This window comes from Clinocottus analis, unplaced genomic scaffold (genome assembly GCF_023055335.1).
Source record: "Clinocottus analis isolate CAN_PGR_092001 unplaced genomic scaffold, fCliAna1.0.p SCAF_12, whole genome shotgun sequence".
NCBI classification, from domain to species: Eukaryota; Metazoa; Chordata; class Actinopteri; order Perciformes; family Cottidae; genus Clinocottus; species Clinocottus analis.
The window spans coordinates 4,846,256-4,868,526 of NW_027175843.1; the positions used below are offsets into that span (position 1 = coordinate 4,846,256).

The window sequence follows — 22,271 nt, forward strand, 5'->3', positions numbered from 1 at the left end:
TCACAGAGAGATTAAAGCCCCTGGTCAGTCGTACAGTACGATACTTTATGAATTAATCTACTGTATAAGCTCACTGACATTAACCGGTTTGCAAACACTCAAACATACACACGTGCACACACACACACACACACACACACACACACACGCTCACATAAACTGCGTGCACTTCCAGCCGGCTGGCAGGTCTCAGCTTGCCTGGGCAGGTTATTTCCCACCCACAGCTGAGTGATTAGGCGCAGCGACTGTAAAATTGCCTATTTTACAGGTGCTTCAATCACGGATACGGAGGCTGCATATAAATAGGGCCGTAGATTGTGATCACGCGCCCACAACAGAAAGCTTCTGCAAACATTTGGCGAAAGGCCCGATGACACGGCCAAAGCTTCTGAAAGGAATACGCATGTGGGCTTTGAAGGATGAGAAACCAATTACAGAGTACGTGAAAAATCTTCTTTTTTTTTTCTTTTTTGGCCGCTGTTTGATGAATGACTTCATTGAGTTGGTAATGTTTCTGATTTGTCTTTAATGTGACCATGGCAAGCTCTTTAAAAAAGAAAAAAGGATAATATAATATAATATACAGAAAATAGGGTTGCCTCATGTATTCCTTCTTATCTCAGAAACAGGGATAATTAAGTGGGTGTTATAAGGAATTGGATAGATATCAATCAATATTTTAATATTTTATTTTGTGACGGTTGACACAGAATCCACTTGTGTGTTCTCTCCCCATTTTTTAATCATTTCTTCTTCACAGTTGGTCGAACACACAGACCGTTGTCGTGTTCAAATTAATTGCAAATAATGGGATGACAAATTGAAGCCGAATAAACTATTCAAATAGCGAGTTCATGCCAATCACATTAGTCTTGGTATATTTTGAAGAGAAATAAGGTTGGATGTGTGTATGTCTTCAGTGGAAAGCAGGGGGGTTGCTTGCTATACACAAGTTGACAATACAGTGAATAATGTATGAAATTGCATTGTCGCTGGCACAATTACTGGCATCTATTGGATAAGTGAGCCCATCACAGTTGCATTCACTGCCACGCTGAACGTTGAATTTTGTAGCCGCTCTGGAGAAAATGTTGACAGTTGGCGACAGGTTATCTTTCCCCTGACATCCCTCTCCCGGTCACGCTCCACACGTGTCAGAAATATCAGTCGGAAGAAAAGCAGTCCAACGCGTGGGCTCACCTCACGCGCCATTGTGCTTCGCTTCTGCCCGGGAAAGTCTTCCAGAGCAGCAGACGTGTGGTCGCAGGTGGGCCAGCAGCGTCTTCTCTGTGTGTTAGTGTGTTTGTGTTAGTGTGTGTGTGTGTGTGTGTGTGTGTGTGTGTGTGTGTGTGTGTGTGTGTGTGCGCAGCCACGCTTTAAGCGATATGGCCCCACCTGCACTGCACCACGGTGAACCATTCTTCAAATGAATTTCAATATATGTTGGTGAATCACCGCACATGTTCTATTTGACATTCGTTACACACTAGTTATGCAGTAGCTTCGCGTATAATTAATTTATTCATTTAGCACATTGAAGTAGCCTTGAACACCTCCATAAGCAGCTGTCGCACTAAAGGTTGAACTGATTAGAATTTGGTGGTCAAAGGTCACTGTGACTCCAGAATTCATATGCTAATTGTGACGATTTCACACAAATGTCAAATAGGATAAAATGATATGAAGTGATGACATTTCGGTCGGACATGGATGGAAACCGCAACATGACTGGCATCGAATCCATGAGGCGGTAATTATAGGAAGTGTTGTTGTTCATTCAGCCAAAAGATGACTGACCCGTCTTGGGAATTACTTTCACTTTAACGCATAACATGTCAGTAGCATCCTGTTTAAATCAGTCCCGCGAGTAACCGACTTGCAGCGCCGCGTGTGACACAAACATCGGCTGTGTCCAGATTCAGAAGGCCATTATCGTCTCTGTTGGCCACCTCCGCTGCCGACTTAGCGACAGAGCAGCAATTTGAGCCGCTATGGAAATAAAATAACATCAATCAACATCAATCAACTCGATTTAGCCACTGCGATCAAAGCGGGTAGCCATTTTAATGCAAACCATTGCCGTCGCGACTGCGGTGCGGCGCTAACTCCCGTAGGAACTAAACCAATTCACGGCAAGGTTTTGCGGTAACAACTATGAAGAGCCAGATAAGTGACCACTGTGTTCGGCTCATTTAATGGAACCAGTCTAGCATTTAAATATTGTGTAATTAGCTAGCTAGCTAGCTAATTAGCGGACAGCTTACTTGTTGGATAGCTCGCTTAAATGTGCTCAACAGTGGACAGCTGGCCGTTCCCTGCTTAAGCTACTTAGTTATCTTGCTTACTAGCCGGCCGTCCATCTCAAGAGCTGCATCCGCTCTCTTTCCGGCCGGCTGGGACACAACTCTCACTGATGTGTGCTGTCACCATTGCAAATAATAACAATTGCTATTTTCCTTTGCAGTAGATGAATGAAAACAGTTCAACGTCCGTTCTACTCCTATTCCATTTCTGTGGTCATAACGTTCACTCCACCCCACCCTCAAATATCTGCTCCATTATTGCCCACATCTAATGGTGTTACCCGGCAACGCTTTTTGGTCGTCATCGGGGCTGATTTATGTTTCCATTCTCTTTGACTGTCGTCATAGCCAGGTGTGTGTGTGTGAACATGTTATCCCCATCTTGTGGGGACATATATTTGATAATACTGCTACATTGTGGGGACTTACTGTCCTTTTTGGAGACAAAATGGGGATAAGTTTAGGTGATTTATAGGTTGTGGTTAAGGTTATGTTTTAGGTTATGTTTTAGGTCAAAGTGAAGTTCAAGGTCACGGTCTAGGTTTCGGTTAAGGATATGATTAGGTTGATAGCAGTTATGGTTATGTCTCCAGTAAATATAATGTCCCCAAATGTCTTGAATATACAAGTTTGTGTGTGTGTGTTGGCGCAAAGCAACAGCACTACTGTTTCTACCCGTGTTTGCAGCTGATTTGATAATGACATCATCAATAAGTCATGTAGCGAAAAGCATCTGTCATCGTTTGTATGCTGATTGCAGCCCCTCCTTTCAGGGGATGACTTGCATCTGTCACCCTCGACGGACCATTCATCTTGATTAGGTTGTCCCATCTAAGAGCCAACGCTTGAGGCGTCAGGAGAAGCACAAAGGCTTCTGGGTAGTCGCACTGTGATCAAGCAGATTGTCGACCCGCCGTGCTGGTTGCTTTAATGTTGTGTGAAGTAAGCTGCTGGCAAGTGAAACTCTTCTGAATCCATGCATCGTAATCGCAGCCTGGAAACAGGAATTAAAGGTTTTTGTTTTCTACACAAACAAACGCACATACAGATGTATGTGCATACACACTCGCGTGTACATACACATGAAGAGTGGTCATTAATAATTAGGGAATAGAATGTAAACTGATGAGCAATTCTTAATGCCACACACACACACACACACACACAAACAGATGTATGCATATGTGCACCAGTGCATGCTCCACTCATCACTGTTGATTAGGATAATGCATTTATTGCGTGAAATTAGGTTTGCGAGATTTTCTAATGAAATGAAGTCTGGGACGGGGGAAAGGTAGACAGCAGAGGAAAACAGAAGTGAAAGGAGGAAGTAAACACACACACACACACACACACACACACACACACACACACACACGCCTCCCAGGTGTGTTTCTGTTCATGTGCGACTTGGAGGAGTGCTGAACTGCTCATGAAATGTACTTCTAAAACATGTACAATGTGCAGCGGAAACTGGTGGATTTTGTACGTGCACCTTGCTGTCGCTCCTATTACTACTATAGCACAGTCGAAACAACTCAAGGTCAATCATCAGTCCCTTCCAGCAGGTGAAGGTCAGCATTGCTAATGGCTGGAAGTTAGTCTCCATTTAAGCACGTCGTCTGAAATTTGTTACAACACAACTAGCTTTGGGGGAAATAAATCCATACCACATGCAGCTTGTGTCTGACCTGCGTGTGAAAGTGCTTTGTAGTAATTAAAGCCCTACTTGGAAAAATCTGCTTGCTCAGAATTAGAAGTCAACGAATGTGATACTAATCCAAGGTTTCAGATTGAAATACAGTACTTTTTGTCATTATACATTTTTGTTCTAATTCTGTGGGTGATGAAGCCGTAAGAAGAATAGGAAACCTCCCTTTTGCAGTCTCTGCACGGGTGCTGCTGAATATCTGGATGTGATGAGGAGTGGAGATATGCAGCGTCTTTTTTTTTTTCTTAAAAAGTAATTGATATTTTTATTAACTTGCACCATAACCTCAGATGGCTTTGGCCATAAAACGGGCAGACGGTCATGAATCCAACATGTCAAAGTGGCACACGGAAACACCTTTTGTCAATCAGAGAAAGACAACAAGAGGCGGCCAAAAGCTGTGTGGGATTTAAAATAAACAAATAAACAAAAACCACAGAAGGGTTTGTCTACTGGACGTTTTCGCTGCCCGTTACTGCCCGATACCTTCAACTGCAGCGTCACAGGTCGTGGGCTCGGTGATGATAGAGACTGATGGGCCAATCACAATCCAACAAATCATTTTTCTTCCCACTGAGCGATGTCTGCAGGACCACGGGGAGGTGCAGGGAAAGGGGAAACTGTTTATCCTTTGGCACTAGATATCAACCAAATAGAAAAAAAAAGAAAAAAGGTGTTTACGCCTAAGGCCAGTGATGATGATGATGATGATGATGATGATGATGATAATAATGTGTGTGTGTGTGTGTGTGTGTGTGTGTGTGTGTGTGGGTACAAATTGTCAGCGGTGATATATTCTGTGCGAGCGTTTCTGTGAGTGCACACATGCACGCGCACACACACACACACACAGACACACACACACACGTACACACACTTTTGCATTTCTGTTTGTGCGAAAGTGGAAATGTCTGGCAATCAAACAGGTCCTCGGGCCAGGAAGATGAGTCATGACGAACACATTTTGAAAATTGTTGAAACGGAGCAAACAGCAAAGCTCGATCGCTTGTGAGAAAAGCTAAACGCGTATAGCTATAGCTTCCCTTCATCTACAGTCTGTTTGCAGAGAACACATGCAGACAAACTGACATATGAATCCTTTGCGCGGCGTGCTCTGAGACCTCTCACTCGGGTCCTTTGACATTTTCTCTTCGTCTCTTGCAAAGTCTTCTTTCTGACTCTCACAAACAGAGAGGTGAGGCAGTAGCGTTAGTATGTATGTACTCCATACGGGCACAGCTCTGCCTTTCCTTTCTTGGTCCACGTGTCAGACCCGATATCGGGACCATGTTAGTGGACAAAACCTTACTCAGTTGTTGATGTGGCCAATATAAGTCAATTTAAATATGATTGCATTTTCACAGGAGCAGCCTTTCGTGTTTATTGGATATTTTGTTATTTTCCCTTGTTTGCGTGAGAAAAGTGACTTCAAAATCAGCTACAATGTAGTAATGATATTCATAATTTCACAATATTCAAAATCTCAAGGCCATACACATGGACATAGCAGGGGTAATTGTAATTTTACTTTACACATGTAAGGCTCTGTTTTTATAGCAGTTTGAATATTGAAAAGTGTGACATTATGAATATCATTATGTCTTTGACGCTGAATTTGAATTTAATTCCTCCAAAACTGTACAGTAAAAGCTCGAGGCCATACACATGGACATAGCAGGGGTCAGTCTGAACAAGACTGCGTTATAATTTTACTTTACAAACGTAAGGATCTGTTTTTATAGCCGTTTGAATATTGGAAAGTGTGACATTATAAATATCATTATGTCATTGAAGCTGACTTTGAAGTCAATTTTCTCCAAAACTGTACAGTAAAATCTCATGGCCATATACATGTGAATAGCAGAGGTCAGTCTGAACAAGACTGCATTGTAATTTCACTTTACAAATTTAAGGATCTGTTTTTATAACTGTTTGAATATTGGGGTATTTGGAAATCACATTTGAATGCTTTTTGTGCTATATAAGCCACCGTAGACCTCCATACCGTAACACCAGGAATAGATGGTCATTTATTTTCATGCGTGCGGCTCACTCGGCGGATGAGGGCTTGACCGCAATGAAAGGAGGACGCTTCTTTTTCAGCCCCGAAGTTACGTTTGTTTAGAGCACAGAAATGAATTATTTAGCATGCTTATACAGCATTATTAGCAGATATCGCAGTATGGGTCCAATGATGAGGAACACAAAAAATTCCAGACAAGTGTGAGGTCATTGTGTTTATATCTATCTATATTTTATAAAGGGAAATATAACCATGAGAGAAATCACTGATCTATTGGCCAACTAGTGGTGTAACGGAGCGCTGCCGATCCGTGACCCCTACGGATCCTCGCATGTCAACCGAGGATTAATTACACAGTTTAACGTTCATCACCACAGTGTGAAATAAAGTTCTTACTGGAAACACGTGACATCAGCGTTCATGCTTTCCTTGAAACCGATCTCTGATAAAATGAAACTACTCATCCTTGTTTTAAATTCCGTGTGGCGTTCAGTTACATTGTGATGCCTTCAGGCTCTGTTCAGGGAAAATGAGGACTGGGTGAAGGTAAATTATAACATGAAGTGTTCATGTAAATGTGTTACATCTTAAATTGTAGTTTTGTTGAGGAACTTTAATAAATCCAGTTGTCTGAACGATATATTTTGCAGCAACATAAATAGATATTTGAGAATTATGAGTCGTTATCATTAGCTATAGACAGCTTAAAATACATTATTAAAACTACTAATGACAACATTTGTTTTAATCTATAAAAATTTAATTTCCTTATAAAAAATGATAAGGAAATTTTATTTCCTTATCATTTGCAATGTCTATTTTTATTTATTTTTAAAAAAAATACAAAATCACTATACAAAATGTAAAGGATAACATTTAGAATTTGTAATGGTTGACACTTAAATTATTTTGGGCCGGATGGTGCCTTGTAGACCAGCTACTATACGAACACAACAAAGGGATCTGTATCTGCCAATATCAATCATCAAAGATCGGCAACTGATCTGGGATTTCTAAAAGTTATATTTACTCCCTTTTTTCTTTCATGCTGATCCGATCCGCGACACGATCCGCACCGTGAGTTTTATGATCCGTTGCACCGCTTTGGCCCACGTGTCATTATCTGAGTTTTCTGATTACAATACCAATATATGTATCCATTTTAAAATACAGCCTTAGTTGGCCTCTATTTCCTCTGGAAGGAAAGCGGAACCGATCCCAGCTGATCCGAGATGTTGTTCGTGAGACAGGACGTTCACACAGATGCACTGCCTTCATTTCCTGGAAATTGCTTCTCAGTAATTTCGTTAGGCTGGCGGCCCCGTTGCATTCTCTTCACGTGTGTCCCCAGCAGCCCCTGGCCGTCATTATTCCAGAGCCAGACCCACTACAGGTTTGGTAAAAAGGATTTCCTCAAGGATGATGATTGTTGTGGTAAAAATTAGATCCCCCAGATCATCCGTCTGTGAGAGATTCACTTAAAAGCTTCAGGAAATGATGAAGCGGACTCGCTGTGACTCATAGCCACGTCGCCCTCTAGTGCGAGGCCCCCGTACATGCACCGCTTGAGTTATGACCCGTTGTTGGGTTTACAGCCGGAGCGGACAAACGGGCGTTTATTAATTGTGTGCCTCTTTGCGCTGGCAGGGGTGCATGTGGGCATCAGGTGACGGAGGATGATGATAATGATGATGATGGCTTCTCTCGCTCTCTCTCTCTCTCTCTCAGATATGTATTATCAGTTTAACACGGCGGGGAGTTGCACAGGCTGCAGACAGACCCCTCCATATTTGCCAGCTGAACGGGGTGTGATCTGACGTTGCCTGCGAGACATCAAACAGGAGGAGAGAGCAGGGAGGAGGGGGACGGTGGGAGCGAGATAAACACACAGGGAGGGAAGAGGGAGAGGGAAGATGGATGTTTGCTTTGGGTATAAATGAGGTTCGGGATGAGTAGTCACTGTTCCACAGCGTGCGACGGGGGAAACGCACAGCGTCGCTGTGGCAATGGCGTCACAATAGCGCTCTCCAAGTCACAACTCATTCTTTCTAACATATCGGTACGTGCAGGGCGGCGTGTTCGTACACGTGCGTGCCGTCCGCTCGGTGCCTCAGTGCACCGGCTGCACGTCGTGTCAAGAGGAACGTATAGTTTCATCAAACGCCGTCGGGGGGTTGATGATTTTTTCTTTTCATTTTTTATTCTTATTTTATTACAGCTTCCCACCAAGGATTTCATTCTTTACGAGTTAACCGAGAAGCCCGTCCTCCCATTCGCGTGACTTAATGGGCCGAGGACTTATTTGGGGATTTAGTGGAGGAGAAGAAAGGCGAAGGAGAAGACGGAGGGGGCGGAGAATCCCAACACAATGTGCTCTTATCTTTTTGAACGTCACCTTGAGTCTTCCCTGTAGGCACTGTGCCGTGTCTCTAGAACGAGCACGCACATAAACAGTCACCACCCGTGTATAAAATGATGTTATTACATGGCCGCAATCACACGTGCACTAGTGTGTTGTTCCCACTAACGTCACCGTGAATACAAAGGCGAACATGGAGACGTTTGGACTGAATTGTGTTCTCTGGTGTTGTGCTCAAATGAATACCTTGGTAGAACAATGTTGTACAAGGTGTTGAATATTGATTCAGTAAATATCTACTTATGCGGATGAAGACGTGTGTCTTCTGTCATCAATGATACTCAATGAAAACACACATTTACGTTCCATCACTTTGTACTACTGTTACTTTATTTGCCAGTTGTTTCTTTTGCTAATTATTATTGATTTAGTAAATATGGATAATGCACTAATACTGATAACGTTGTTTACATGTGAAATGTAAAAGTTAGCCAGCTATCTGGAACAAAAAGCTCTTTGCCGTCATGATCTGTAGCTATTTAATAGTTTTGGGGGTGGAGGGCGTCCCCAGCTGCTTTGTATATGCAAGAGTGGAAGATGTTTGTAAAACAACAATGTCACGTAATCCCATGTAGAATGGACTAAAATCTTTGCCGGGACATACAAATCTTATATCTGAATGGAGTGTATAAGCTATATACATGTGTAAGGATGTCCCCATGAGACCCAAAGGCCACACATTATATGGCATCTGCAGTTGTTCCCGAGTGTTAGCGGTTTACAGGCCGTGTGGCTTTACAGCAGCTCCAAAGCGCGGCTCATTACCCGGCTAATGAGAGGAGAGGGTGACCCTGCTAACTCGCTCCCTGCTCTCCCACCACTGGGTATTGCGACTCAACTGGCCCAAGTCTGGGGGAACCCAACCAAGACCACGAGTGAGCGCATGTGATGGGATGTAAGACACGCCCCCTGCACGAGATTTCTACATGTACATTTGAACAAAGATTCAGGGTATATAGAAGATAAGATATAGAAGCAGACACAGATACAGTACTCCGTGTGTGTGTGTGTGTGTGGGTGTGTGTGTGTGTGTGTGGGTGTGTGGGTGGGTGGGTGGGTGGGTGGTCAGAGCAGCTCTGTAGGCGGTTGCTCGTCAGCTCCCGGTCATTCCATTGGCCAAGAGATGCGCTCTCTTCTGTGTGTTTGCGCATCTCTGAGGTCTCTCATCAGAGGAGTTACACAGCGGGAGAACAAGTATCCGCTCGCCTCGGTCGGTCAATAGCTAGTGCGTTATGCAAAAGAAAGCTTCATGTAAGCTTGAGAGAGATATAAGAATTTTTTTCCCCATATCAGGGATTTTTCAAGTAATGTGGCGCCTGCAGTTAGAGGATCAGTTGCAAAAAAAAAAAAAGGGCTGTGAGGTTAATATTTACTGCTGCCTCGTCCGATTGGATCTGTAGTTTTTTTATTAAGTGTGGCTTCAGCCGCATGGGGTCAGAGAGCATCATCTGACAGTGTGAGGGAGCGACAGAAACTTGTAAAAAAAAAAAACAACAACCGTATTTTGTCTTCAGTCCCACAATTTCCAGGTTTTTGATGATGCACCTAGTATAAGCTCAGTCTCTTGACATGGATGACTCTTCATTTTAAATTTGACCACATGATATTGGTGTTTATATTTTCTAATATATATCTTGACACGTTTGAAAGGGTTCACGTATCTAGCCAACTCTCCACTGTTTACTATCGCTCCCAACATTTTCCTTTACAGCTGTATTTTGCATCAATTATTGTTCACTTCTGATGCATCATGTTAAAAAAATTAAGCTCACGCTTTGCAGTTAGTGGCCGCTCCAGAACCAGCCTACCTCGAGGCCGCTTTAACCGTAATTGGTAGTAATTATAAATCCCATCTGTGGATTACCAAAAAGCGTGAAACGTAGATTTAAAGGCTCCTCTAACACCTAATCAGAACAGGTGGAATTTTTTTACATTTTTTAAATAGAAATCATAATCAAAGTTTGCATTCTGTATTAAGGAGATGAAATGAGATGTGACAACATGACAACCTTGGAGACAGAGACAAGACAACGATTCTTCAGCTGACACAAACACAAGTATACACAAATAATGTGATTGCAGTATATGTACAAACATTGGTCTCCCTTAACTCGCTCCGTTTTTTCCGACACGATCTCAAATGATGTTCACAGAAATATACAGTATATAAACACAGTTCTGACGGTAAAACAAAACCACAGTAGTTTGGTCACATATCCATATTTGCATGCTAATGGAGCGAATACACCCACCACAATCATTCAATGGGACCATCATCACTTGCAATTTAGGGATCAATGATTTCAAATAATAGTGCTCGCCATTCATGCGTTTAATGCTGAATGGAAAACAAGTGCTTTGTGGTCAACTGGTGGTCAAACTGGAGGAACGTGCTGACAGCTCTGAATGGCCCTGAGCTGCACATCGGCCCGGAATAACTCTGCCAAACTTGCAGCTATATTTTTTTGTAGAAAAATAAGGTCTTTGTTGCCACTGTTGGCAGTAAGTCAATCGCATGTATTAAGCGACCCCACAACGCTCGCCAGTCATTGATAGCCCTAAATGACTGCATATGGTGTCTCAGCTTTGGGCTTCTTTTTGATCATGTTAAGATTTTAATGGATTATTCTTTGCCTGAGGGTGGGAGTGCAGCCCAGCCATGGGCAGACTGCAGGCTGCCAGTGGGGTCCCTTAAACCTTGTGGTTGAGTGCTGAGACACAAAGAGCCAGCACTGCGCTCACAAGTGTCCGACAGCGGGAGAGTCAAGAGAGTCAAGCGACTGTAAACCCAACTGACCCAAACCCGCACCTCCATCCCCACTCATCTTAGACACACTCCATGACACTTCTGCACACAAACCTGTCCTACACTTGTATGGACTTTGCTATTGACTTCTATTCATTCTCTGCAGTTTATTTTGACCATACCACCTTGATGTAAAACCTTTAACCCAAAAAACAGTCATTTAGAAACTTGGACTCTGGACAGTTTGTAAGATAATTTCGTGTTATGATTCCAGAGTTTAACAAAATAAGTAAAAATTCTCACAAAAAAACTCTAAATTCTGCTGTTAGCTATCTGCTCAGCTAACTTCTAGAAGCAAGAACCGAATACCTGCTGCATTCTGTCATGTTTAAGTATCAAGCCAGACCTTTTATTACAAACAGTATTATTAATACAATAATCTTGTACTTGACTCAGATCACATGATTATCCTTGTAAACAGATTGGTTGCTTGGTTCCAAAAAACACATTCTATTTTCTGTAACTAAGCAACCAATCCACATACTGTTTACAAGGATAGTCATGTGACCTGAGTTATGTGACTCAACAGAAGAGGGAGGAGTTAAGCCTTTGAAGATTTGTGAGGAGTTACGCCTTTGAATGAGATCGTTATTAAGCTAGACTCCTTTGGGAAAAGTTCTTCATGCGAATTTTACATTTCATGTAAACCGAGCGACTTTCTTCTAGCAAGACACAACTAGCATTAGTACTCAACCAACAATACTATACTCAACCACCATTATAGTATTCAACAACTAATACTGTACTTTACCATTATTACAGTACCAGCAATTCAACTCTAAAAATGCAGGACCAGAAAATTGCTGCCCTAGGAAAGATGATGGTGATCAAGGAGCTCCAATGGGTGCAGGAAAAGGAGAAAATCTTAAAAGCTCTGATGGCCGAAAGAGCTTGTAGGAAATTAGTAGAGGCGGAGAAGAAAGCCATCCAAAAAGAGTTGCAGATTGCCATCAGCAACCAGCAGCACCAGCAAAATCTGGAAACTGGCGGCCCACAAACGCAAATTATGGAAATAGAAATTGACTCGCTGAAGAAGCACATCATCTCCATCGAGCTCAAATGGGAAGAGGAAAAAGAAAGGGTCCGAGAACTCACTAATGTTATCACACAAACATCCAGTGAAATGAAGGCTCTGGAGGAGAAGAACAAAGAGACCGAGGCCAAGCTTGCCGCCAAGGACGGCAAAGTTTTTGAACTGGAAGAAAATATCCAGGTCCTTGCACAACAAATTGCTGACCTCCAGGTCTCGAATCTGCACTTTAAGGAGCTATCACAAAAATCTGATAAGCAAAAGGCGCAGATGAGGAAAGACGCAGAAAATGCCACAAAGGAGGAGCAAAAGAGGCTGGCAAAAGAGAAGAAGGAGAACGAAAAGAAGAAGAAGAAAATGCAGAAGAAGGAAACAAAGTTGCAGCGCGAAATGAATCAACACCATCTGCCCTTTCTCCTCAGGTTGCTGATTTAATTCTTTTAATAATCAGCGAGTCGAGTTAGGCGAGTGGGTCGAGTTAGGCGAGTCCAGTGAGTTGAGTTAGGCGACTCATTCTCTTTGCTAACAAACACCCTCTCACTCTCTCAGACTCCCTCGTCGTCCTCCTCTTTCTCCTCCTCTTCCTCCTGCTCCTGCTCCTCCTCCTCCTCCTCTTCCTCTATAGATCAATCTTCCACTCCATCACCTGTACCCCTCACTCTCAACCCAAAGGCCACAATAGAATGGTGAAAGAAAAATAACAGGTTGTAACACAATTGAAGGATGCAAAGGAATGGTGAAACAAAAATGACGGACTGATGTCCTGATTTTTGGTTCTCATCATTTCCTTCTCCGTCGTTGTGACACAATTTTAGGATGCGAAGGAATGGTGAAACAAAAATGACGGACTGATGTCCTGATTTTTGGTTCCCATCATTTCCTTCTCCCTGGTTGTGAAACAATTGAAGGATGCGAAGGAATGGTGAAACAACAATGACGGACTGAGGACCTGATGTGTGGTTCTCATCATGTCCTTCTCCCTCGTTGTGACACAATTTTAGGATGCGAAGGAATGGTGAAACAAAAATGACGGACTGATGTCCTGATTTTTGGTTCCCATCATTTCCTTCTCCCTGGTTGTGAAACAATTGAAGGATGCGAAGGAATGGTGAAACAACAATGACGGACTGAGGACCTGATGTGTGGTTCTCATCATGTCCTTCTCCCTCGTTGTGACACAATTTTAGGATGCGAAGGAATGGTGAAACAAAAATGACGGACTGATGTCCTGATTTTTGGTTCTCATCATTTCCTTCTCCCTAGTTGTGAAACAATTGAAGGATGCGAAGGAATGGTGAAACAACAATGACGGACTGATGACCTGATGTGTGGTTCTCATCATTTCCTTTTCCCTGGTTGTGATACAATTTATGTTTGTTTTTTCTCCACCTGTTTGTAGGGTTTTTACTCCGGGCACTCCGGTTTTCCCCCAAACTCAAAGCGGCCATTACCATCTCCCCTCTAGGGTTGTGTCCACAATTTGTCTCTGCATGTTCTCCACCTGTTTTTAGGGTTTGCAGGCAATCCGGTTTCCCCCCAAACTTAAACACATACAGGTCCAAATAAAACCAAATTATTATTTTAACTCTAATTCCATGTTCGAATGTTTAATTCACTGTAGCCCACACTAAAAAGTACTCAAGGGCACAGATTCATCAACGCTGTAAAATATGAATTGACCTCAAGATGGTCTTCATCTTCTTCATCTTCGTGGCTGTCATCCTTTTGTTTCGGTTGCTCATGTTGACCAGAGCCTCAATCTGTGCTCAAGATGTAAACCACAGCATTAACACAAGGAAATAATAAATCTGAATTTGTATTTTATTTTTATGAACTGTTAGTGTTTTTATTGATGTTTGGTTAGAACTTTATAATAAGTGCACACTATTTAGTAAAGTGTGAATAAACCATGAACTGTATAAGTGCACACTATTTAGCATTAGTAAAGCATGAATAAACCATGAACTAATCGTTCAAAAAGCATTAATCCAACATGTATACTCATGGGAAATCCATCATTGATAAAGTATAAAACCCTTGATTATTAATCAAGAACTCATCATTAATAACTCTGTTAATGAATGAGTGACTAATGAGTATACATGTTGGATTAATGCTTTATAAATGATTAGTTCATGGTTTATTCATGCTTTACTATTTCTAAATAGTGTGCACTTATTATAAAGTGTTACCAATGTCAGTATTGATGTTTGAGTCAAATTAGCATTTATTTCAATTAATGATACAATAAAAATTACTAAACTTACTCTGTATAATTTTTTAGGTTAGTAGACTAAACCTAAACAAACAATCACAACGTTAATTCTAAAATCAAACACGAGTATGTGCTTTTTAGTGCTGTACCTGAAAGTTTCTACATTGTAAGTCTGTAAACTTAAAATATGCACACACACACACACACACACTTTATTAAATTAAATCAGCAAGCACAGATCAACTTAATTGTGCAAGATCACAAAGCTGAGATCAGGTTCAAGACTCTATTTTCAGGTTCAATTTGCTAATGTTGACTGAACATTCGTCCCAGATTTGATGGTGCAAATATTTGCACAGACTTTCTATCATTGTATTATACCTCTGCAAAGAAGTCAATAATAAAATGCATCTCACTCAGTACTCATAACACATATTATTGTAACTTGATATCACTTCTTAAAATTCACTTCAGTGTAATAATATGCTGCAGGTTGCTTTTAATTATTAGAGGTCATATCCTCAATAATTCAGTATTCTGTAAATCACAATAGGATTAATGTAAATAGTCGTAAAACGGGAGGTTATTATTGTCTAAGTAAGTAGTTCAGACCGCTGCATCGCCATTTGTGACTATGAACGTGACATTTTGCTGCTTTCTTAAGAGGGGGGATTTGAAAAATGCATACCTACATTCCCCTAGGCCCAAAGTCCCTCCATGTTAAGCTTCCTAACACACCCTGTGAACCAACCTACAAACAGCTGATGGCCTGTTGCAAATATGTTCGCTACAGTGTACCGTGACACCGTCAGAATCTTACAAAATACCATGATATACATTTTTGGCCATACCGATCAGCCCTAACTCACGCTCACAATAAAAACTCTACAAACATAACAAGCATGTCACAAACATTTAAGGACACCTAAACGTTCACAAAAGTCTTATCTCTCGCATGATTCATGTATTTTTAAAAAAATTTTTTAAATCAAATTCAATAGTTTGATAATTCCACAGTCCAGTCTGCCTCTAATCAGTCTGCTGGCTCTCACTCAGTCCTCGGTCACCATAATGACGAGAGCACACGGGTGCTTCATATGAGCCAATCAGTTTAACACACAAACCAACTCCTCAACAAGCCTTTTTGAGGAGAGACAGAGTAATAAACAAAAGCTATGTATTGCCATGTTTTACGGTAGTAGTAGCCACACTTTCAACATTTTTTCGAAATTTTCTAGTTTTTATTATTATCTCACTTGCAAGCCTACTTCAAAAAAAAAAATTGTATCAGCAGTGTCGTTATGTACGGGGTTTCATGTTTTTCAAGCCCCTTTCCCTTTTTTCACTCCACTCTGTATTACGACCCTCCAGCTGCTTGTCTAAAGTCATTTTAACACTATCTATTCTATCCCACTCCCCGGTGAACTCTGGCTATGACTGAGTTTTTTCTAACGCTAACGGTCAGCATTAGCTTTTCTTCCTTTCTCAGCGGCGGTCGGGGAAAGCTGTGGAAATCCCGCACGAAAAGCTCCCCAGCTCAGCCGAGCCTGAAATTGACTCGAATGGAAGGGGGGAAGTCGCGGCGGGTCACCTGAATGGGTCTCAAGGCGAAACACATTAGTCTCGGCTCCATTGTTACACCGCCGTACACTAAATCTCGTCGGTGGCAAGCGAAGCTGTGGTTTGAATTCACCAGCCATTCACTGTGACATAAAGAGAAACACAGGGGCGTTTTCTCTCTTTTTCACACAAACACACACACACTTGGACATTTTTAAAAAAAAAATGCAAAAATTGGCCATACAAAACCATTCCCACACAGTTGATATGGCAGACTTGCAAAGTCTCATCACACATCTAAAGCAGATACAGAGCCCAACATTAGCATTCATTTGGAGACTTGTTTGTGTTCCATGTGTCCAAGTGGGTCCACCACCACACGCCATTGGCTACCTTTCACGAGTTGTGATCCATGTGTTGCTACAAAAATATTGAGTGATAGCCACTTTCAGTGTATTGACAGAAATAAATATACTGGCTGCATTTAAATGCACAAACGTTTTTTTATTGCTCACTTAAACGCTTTTCCTTAAACGACCTTGCTCCTAAAAACATTTATCGACCTGGCGAGTGCCCTCTCAACCGTGAAGCCGATGCAGCGCTGCTCGTTACGTCCATAGCCCCTATGGAACTGTGCGTACCAAATTATTGGCATTTGTGAACACTATTAGAAATGTTTATATACTTCTACTGCTTTTATTTGTATTCATCTTATCATAGACTACATGTAAAAAGTTGATATAGTAGTCGCAACGTCACCCAATGGTTTGTGGACCGCCGTTTGAAGACCATAAACTCATGTTTACAATGTTTACTGAGGGAATACATCAAGAGTCATTTTCTCATAGACTTCGATACAATCTGACTTCTTTTTACAACCGGAGTCATCCCCTAATGGTTGGTAGAGAGAATGCAAGTTCAAGGGACATCAGCATTGGCTTCACTCTTCAATACTGGGGAATGACACCTATCTCTTTGGGCCTTCTTGTCATTTCATCAGCCTCGTTGGGTTTCAGTTTCTTTCGTAAAGCACTTTGAAATGTTGTTTAGACTAGAGAGTCAATATTGAGTGCAATCAAAATACAGTTTACTAAATGTATTATATTGGCATGTTGGTACTTTTACAGGAGAAAGTAATTCCTCTGCTGTGATACAGCAACATCTAAGCTAAAGCCAATGATCAGTAAGTGCTCTGTTCCTGAGCTCCTGCATGTCCATGTGTTGCCTTATTGATCCGGTGTATTGACCAGGTCGAAGGTCCAACGTACGGACGTTTAGAAGTGAGCTATGGCTAGTGCACCCACTCACCTGCTTAATCATTTCCACAACAGCCTCGCACAGATCGCCAATCATGAATTAAACTATATGCATGGTAATGTAGCAGATAAACAAGTCTAGCTTAATAGCTACCCTGCCCCTTTAAAACATAAAACTAAACTAAAAAGGAAATTAAATGGCCCCGATTTGGTTCCGATTTGTTATGCCAGGTTAAGTTGAAATTAAATTCAGCGCAACCTTCGCTTATGTATTCACACAGTCGGTGGGTTCCCCCGCCTCCTCCCCGGCATATGAATAAACAAACAATTGAATTACATAAATAAATGTGCATGGTTTGCCACACACAAGCTCTAAGTCAAGTTCATTCTTTTGGAGCGTCCGGTCTCGGAAGGGCTAAAAAAATTTTTAAAAAATAGCAAGAATGGGAGATCAGTGAGGGACGGGGGCAATGAGCAGAATCTGGAGTTGAAACCAAGACTCTGACACTGGGGCAGTGTTATATAAAATAAACGATGTGGATAATAGGTGGAGATGAACGCAGAGCAAGAAAGGATGATGCACTGCACAGAAAGTTCTGCTGTAATGGGACTCTGCTGCAGACGAGGCGCGTGCAGCTCGAAACTGTACATCAAGCTGACTTGGCCCCAATTGATTAAGACCTTTGGGAACTGTATGGTCCATATTAATTCTGCACCGTGTATGTGTGCAGGTTTGTGATTTGTTGTTTGTGTGTGTGTGTGTGTGTGTGTGTGTTCTGCGTGCTGGAAATCCAGCGACCAAATGCACAGGTACTGTTCAAGATGACTGCAGCACTTTCTGCAAGTTTCACCCCAGAGAGCTGCGGCACTCAGAAGAAGCTCACTATTATTATTATCTTCAATCCTTTGCTGCTGAAGATGCTGTGAATGACGGCGCTTTGTTTACTGCTTCAAGCCACATTAGACCCACATTGCACTCGTCTAGTCGTCATCCCTTAAGTTTTGTCTCATGCTTATTTTCCCCATGCGTTTCCTTCTGTCTATATTTTCTCTCTTTTAACTTATTTTAGTCGCACACTTGGTGTCTCTCTCTCCTCCTCTCTCTCACTCTGCCCTCTTTCTATCCTGTGTCTATCTTGAGAGACACAATGTAGGCAGAAAGCCTGGGCAAACAAACGCTGGGACAATAATCCCGTCTTTCCAGTGTTTCCACTCACGGTGGAAAAGAAGTCACATATTTCAGTCTGCCGGGGAAAAAAATCAAATCCAAAACATCGAAAGGACAGATTTTCCTTCCCTCCATCTCCTTCTCGCGGCTGTCCTCTAATAAAAAAGAAAAGCTAAATCAAAGTTGGCCGCTCCAGCTGCGGACAGAGATACCAACACGCACAGGCAGCGCGAAGGGACGTTTTCATCGGTTTGACGGATGACGTGACTGACAGAGGAAACATTGGCCAACGCTGTCTCACGGCGGCTCGCCGCTCCGTATGATATAAGCTGCCGTTCACCGTCAACCCAGAATGCCGTTCACTTCCATGGCCTAATCTGCAATGCATCAGGGGATATCTCCAGACAGCCAGACACAGAACACCTGCGAAGGGATTTCAATCAGCCTCTCCCCTCCACCCCCCAATATGTAATTAAATGGGAATAATTGGTTTCATTCATTTTGTCATGTATTTTATTATTTTTTATTTTCGCCAGTCCCGTGGCGCGGTGCAGAGGCCCCATCACGCACGCGCACTTTATTCCAACTGTCACTCCCTTTTCTTTTCTACATTAACCACTCCAAAGTAATCTTTACCTCTTTTTTTTCTTTTGTTGCCTTCTCCATTCTTTTCTCAAAGTAAGTGGGATCTCATTGTGTGTGTGTGTGTGCGCGTGTGTGTGTGTGTGCGCGTGCGTGAGTGAGTGTGCGTAAGTGTGTTGCTGCCATCATCAGGCAGAAATATAAAGCTGCATTTTTGTCTTTGATTTAAAAAAAGAAAAGAAAAACCCTTCCATATTGCACAGTTTTCTCCTGTGATTCCAGGCTTCAGTCTTGTGCTTTTTCTCCATGAATACCAGCTCCTGCAGTCCTCAAAATCCCCAGCCTTCCCACACCTAAACCACACTAACCGTGTCCTTCTTCCCCTGTGTATCGGATTTGGATATCTGTCTTCTTGACTTTCCTATCAAGTGGCTGGCTTTCCCCCTTTCACTGTATCTCGCCTCGCTCGCTCTGCTCAGTGCCTGAATGGGTTTCTCATCTGCCCCCCCTCCTCTTCCTCCTCCTCTTCCTACTCCTCTTCTTCCTCCAGCTCAAGCAAAGCGAAGCCAACGCTGACACCAAAGAGAAGCTCCCTCTGCGACTCAGGATCTTTGAGAAGTTCCCCAACAGACCTCAGATGGTGAAAATCTCCAAGCTCCCGTCAGATTTCACCGTGCCCAGGATCAGGTACCCAGTAACAGCCAAGCCAACACTTTGTGTTAGATATATATATATATATATATATATATATATATATATATATATATATATATATATATATATATATATATATATATATATACCTCAATGTCGGTAGAATTACATTATTATATTGCTTTCATCATTTCCCAGACCTGTTCTCCAGTACTGACATACTGTGAAGAAAGAACCAGAAACAATATTTCAGACTCGAATACAGTCATCAAAAATAAGTCATATTGTAGCTTGTTGTATGCAGTTTTCTTCCTTTTCTTTTTGTTTTTAGCAGGAGAGCTGAGCTGTGTCCAACACAGTGGACCCTGTAAGCAGTTTTATCATTTAGTTGCTGATTAGTGCACAGCTGGGCCCATCTGCCGGCCCGCTGACTGCGTACTGTAGACGCTTCGGCCGTTACATAACAAGCGTGATTACTTTCCTTTCGGCACACGGAGTTCTTCAGTTGGGAACCGTTCATTACATTTCTCTGCGTTGTGTGTGCTGTTTGTTGCGTACTCTAGGGAGAGTTTCATGAAGCAGTTCATTGATCGGCAGCAGCAGGACACCGGTTGTTTGTTCCGGCGTCTCCCCTCCGCATCGTCCTCCTCCTGCGACCACTCCAAACGCTCAGCCATCGAGGACAACAAGTATATCGACCAAAAGGTACTGTCACGCGCGCAGATAGTGGAAATGGAAGCGATCAATCTAAGTTTTTAGTGGCTTTGTGTACAGAAGGTAAACCAATAAGGAGCAAAAAGAAAGTACGGTTGTTGTGTGAGTTGTGTGTTTGTGGATGGTACGCTATACATTTAGCAAACTGATACCTGATGGACTCTCACTATTTGCTCTCTCAGCTCCGCAGGTCAATATTTAGTATCCGAGCTCGTAACCTCCTGGAAAAAGAGAACACCATCAATAGAATCCTGCGGTGAGACACTCGTGCACCTCCCCAGTCAGCAACGTTTTGGCCGTTTTGAAGATACGAACGATTTCTTTTTTTTACAGATTTTCTAATTATTTTATTGCGACAGCATTTTAATGACTTCTCCCGCTCTACCTTCCATTGTTAGAACAGGAAAAGTCATTGCTGCTACACCCGCTGCTGAAACAACAGCTGAATGTCACCCAGACGTCTATAAAGACTTTCACTTCTCAACCAAATCACTCCCACATGTGTGGAAGTCTTTGGACCTTAAACTTTACACCGCGCTCCCCCGCACCCAGTCCAGAGTTGCCAACTCTTTTCCAATAAAAGTAGCTCCAGAGGGTTGCTAAATCTAGAGAGAAAGTTATTGACAGCCCGTCACTTCAGGCCACCCTTCAGAGCCACCGCCCCAAAATCACCGTGATGAGCGAAAAGCAAACGTTCAACATGGCTTTTATTCGCACTTGCAGCTGTTGAGCCAGCAGCTTGTGGAAGACTATTGTGTTTAAGGAAGACTGAAGGCGAGGAGGTCATGAGATGTTGCTCTGACACCATCCTCGCAGACCCCGGCTGCAGTAGATGCGTTTAGTTTGCACCGTCCACAGTCACAAAATACCTCAAGTCTTTGTGCGTGCGCGCACATTAGATGTAGCTCTGTTGTAACGGCACTCTGGCATTTGTTAATGCATCTCTCTCTCATTGTCTCTCTCACACACACACACGCACACACACACACACACACACACAGACCCACTTCAGACTCATTCATTGTCACTGTGAAGTAAATGGATGATTAGCTGTTCAGCATGGCCTCGCTGGCACTAAGTGTAGATTAGCTCGCTGGCACCGTGTCCAATCTGCCCCCCACCACCACCACCACCTCCCTTATTTAGTCAGTCTGGAAGATAGACGGCATATCAGCAGTCATAACACGTTCTGTCTGGCCTGCACTCGTCCGCGCAAACGCACAATTAGGGCTCAGAGTCGCGTCGGCAAAACGCACACGCGTTCCAGGCAACACGCAGGCGCCGTCGCATTCTCGGTGCCAATAAACCAGTAAACGCTCAGAGTCTCCGCAAATGATTGAAGTACACGTGTGTCGGTGCCCACGCTCGTCATTAGCCATGTTCTGGTACAGGACTGTGCTGTTGGTCAGACCCCCCCCCCCCGACACACACACACACACACACACACTGACTAATGGAATGATTCGAACCTGAACCGCCTGGATCGACGAAGGTCGAGGATCGCTCTTTAGGCAGGATGCTGGACCAGATCGGGCTGTGTTGTGATTGCCAGCTTGATCTCACCTCACGCGCTTATATAAAAAAATATATAAATATATATGAATCTTCTTTACATTGTTTAGAAGGAGAGGGATAGAAAACATGTTGTTGTTTTTTTGCAGGGCTTGTACCAGACAGCGGATGCTAAGCGGTTCCTTCGAGGGCCAGCCAGCCAAAGAACGCTCCATACTCAGTGTGCAGCATCACATCCGGCAGGAGCGCAGGTCTGACCACAAACACACACACACACACACACACACACACACACACACACACACACACACACAACCG

The 22,271-nt window shown here is 42.8% G+C and overlaps 1 protein-coding gene across 5 annotated transcripts in view; it reads left to right on the plus strand.

The window, feature by feature from the left end:
* Window positions 1-22,271, plus strand: part of nalcn (sodium leak channel, non-selective) — a 69,851-nt gene that overhangs the window by 36,718 nt on the left and 10,862 nt on the right. For all 5 annotated transcript variants that reach the window (XM_068572121.1, XM_068572120.1, XM_068572122.1 and 2 more), the window contains 4 exons: window positions 19,624-19,760; window positions 20,291-20,432; window positions 20,624-20,697; window positions 22,103-22,204. In XM_068572121.1, the coding sequence (XP_068428222.1) occupies window positions 19,624-19,760; window positions 20,291-20,432; window positions 20,624-20,697; window positions 22,103-22,204 (455 nt within the window). The remainder of the gene's footprint in view (window positions 1-19,623; window positions 19,761-20,290; window positions 20,433-20,623; window positions 20,698-22,102; window positions 22,205-22,271) is intronic.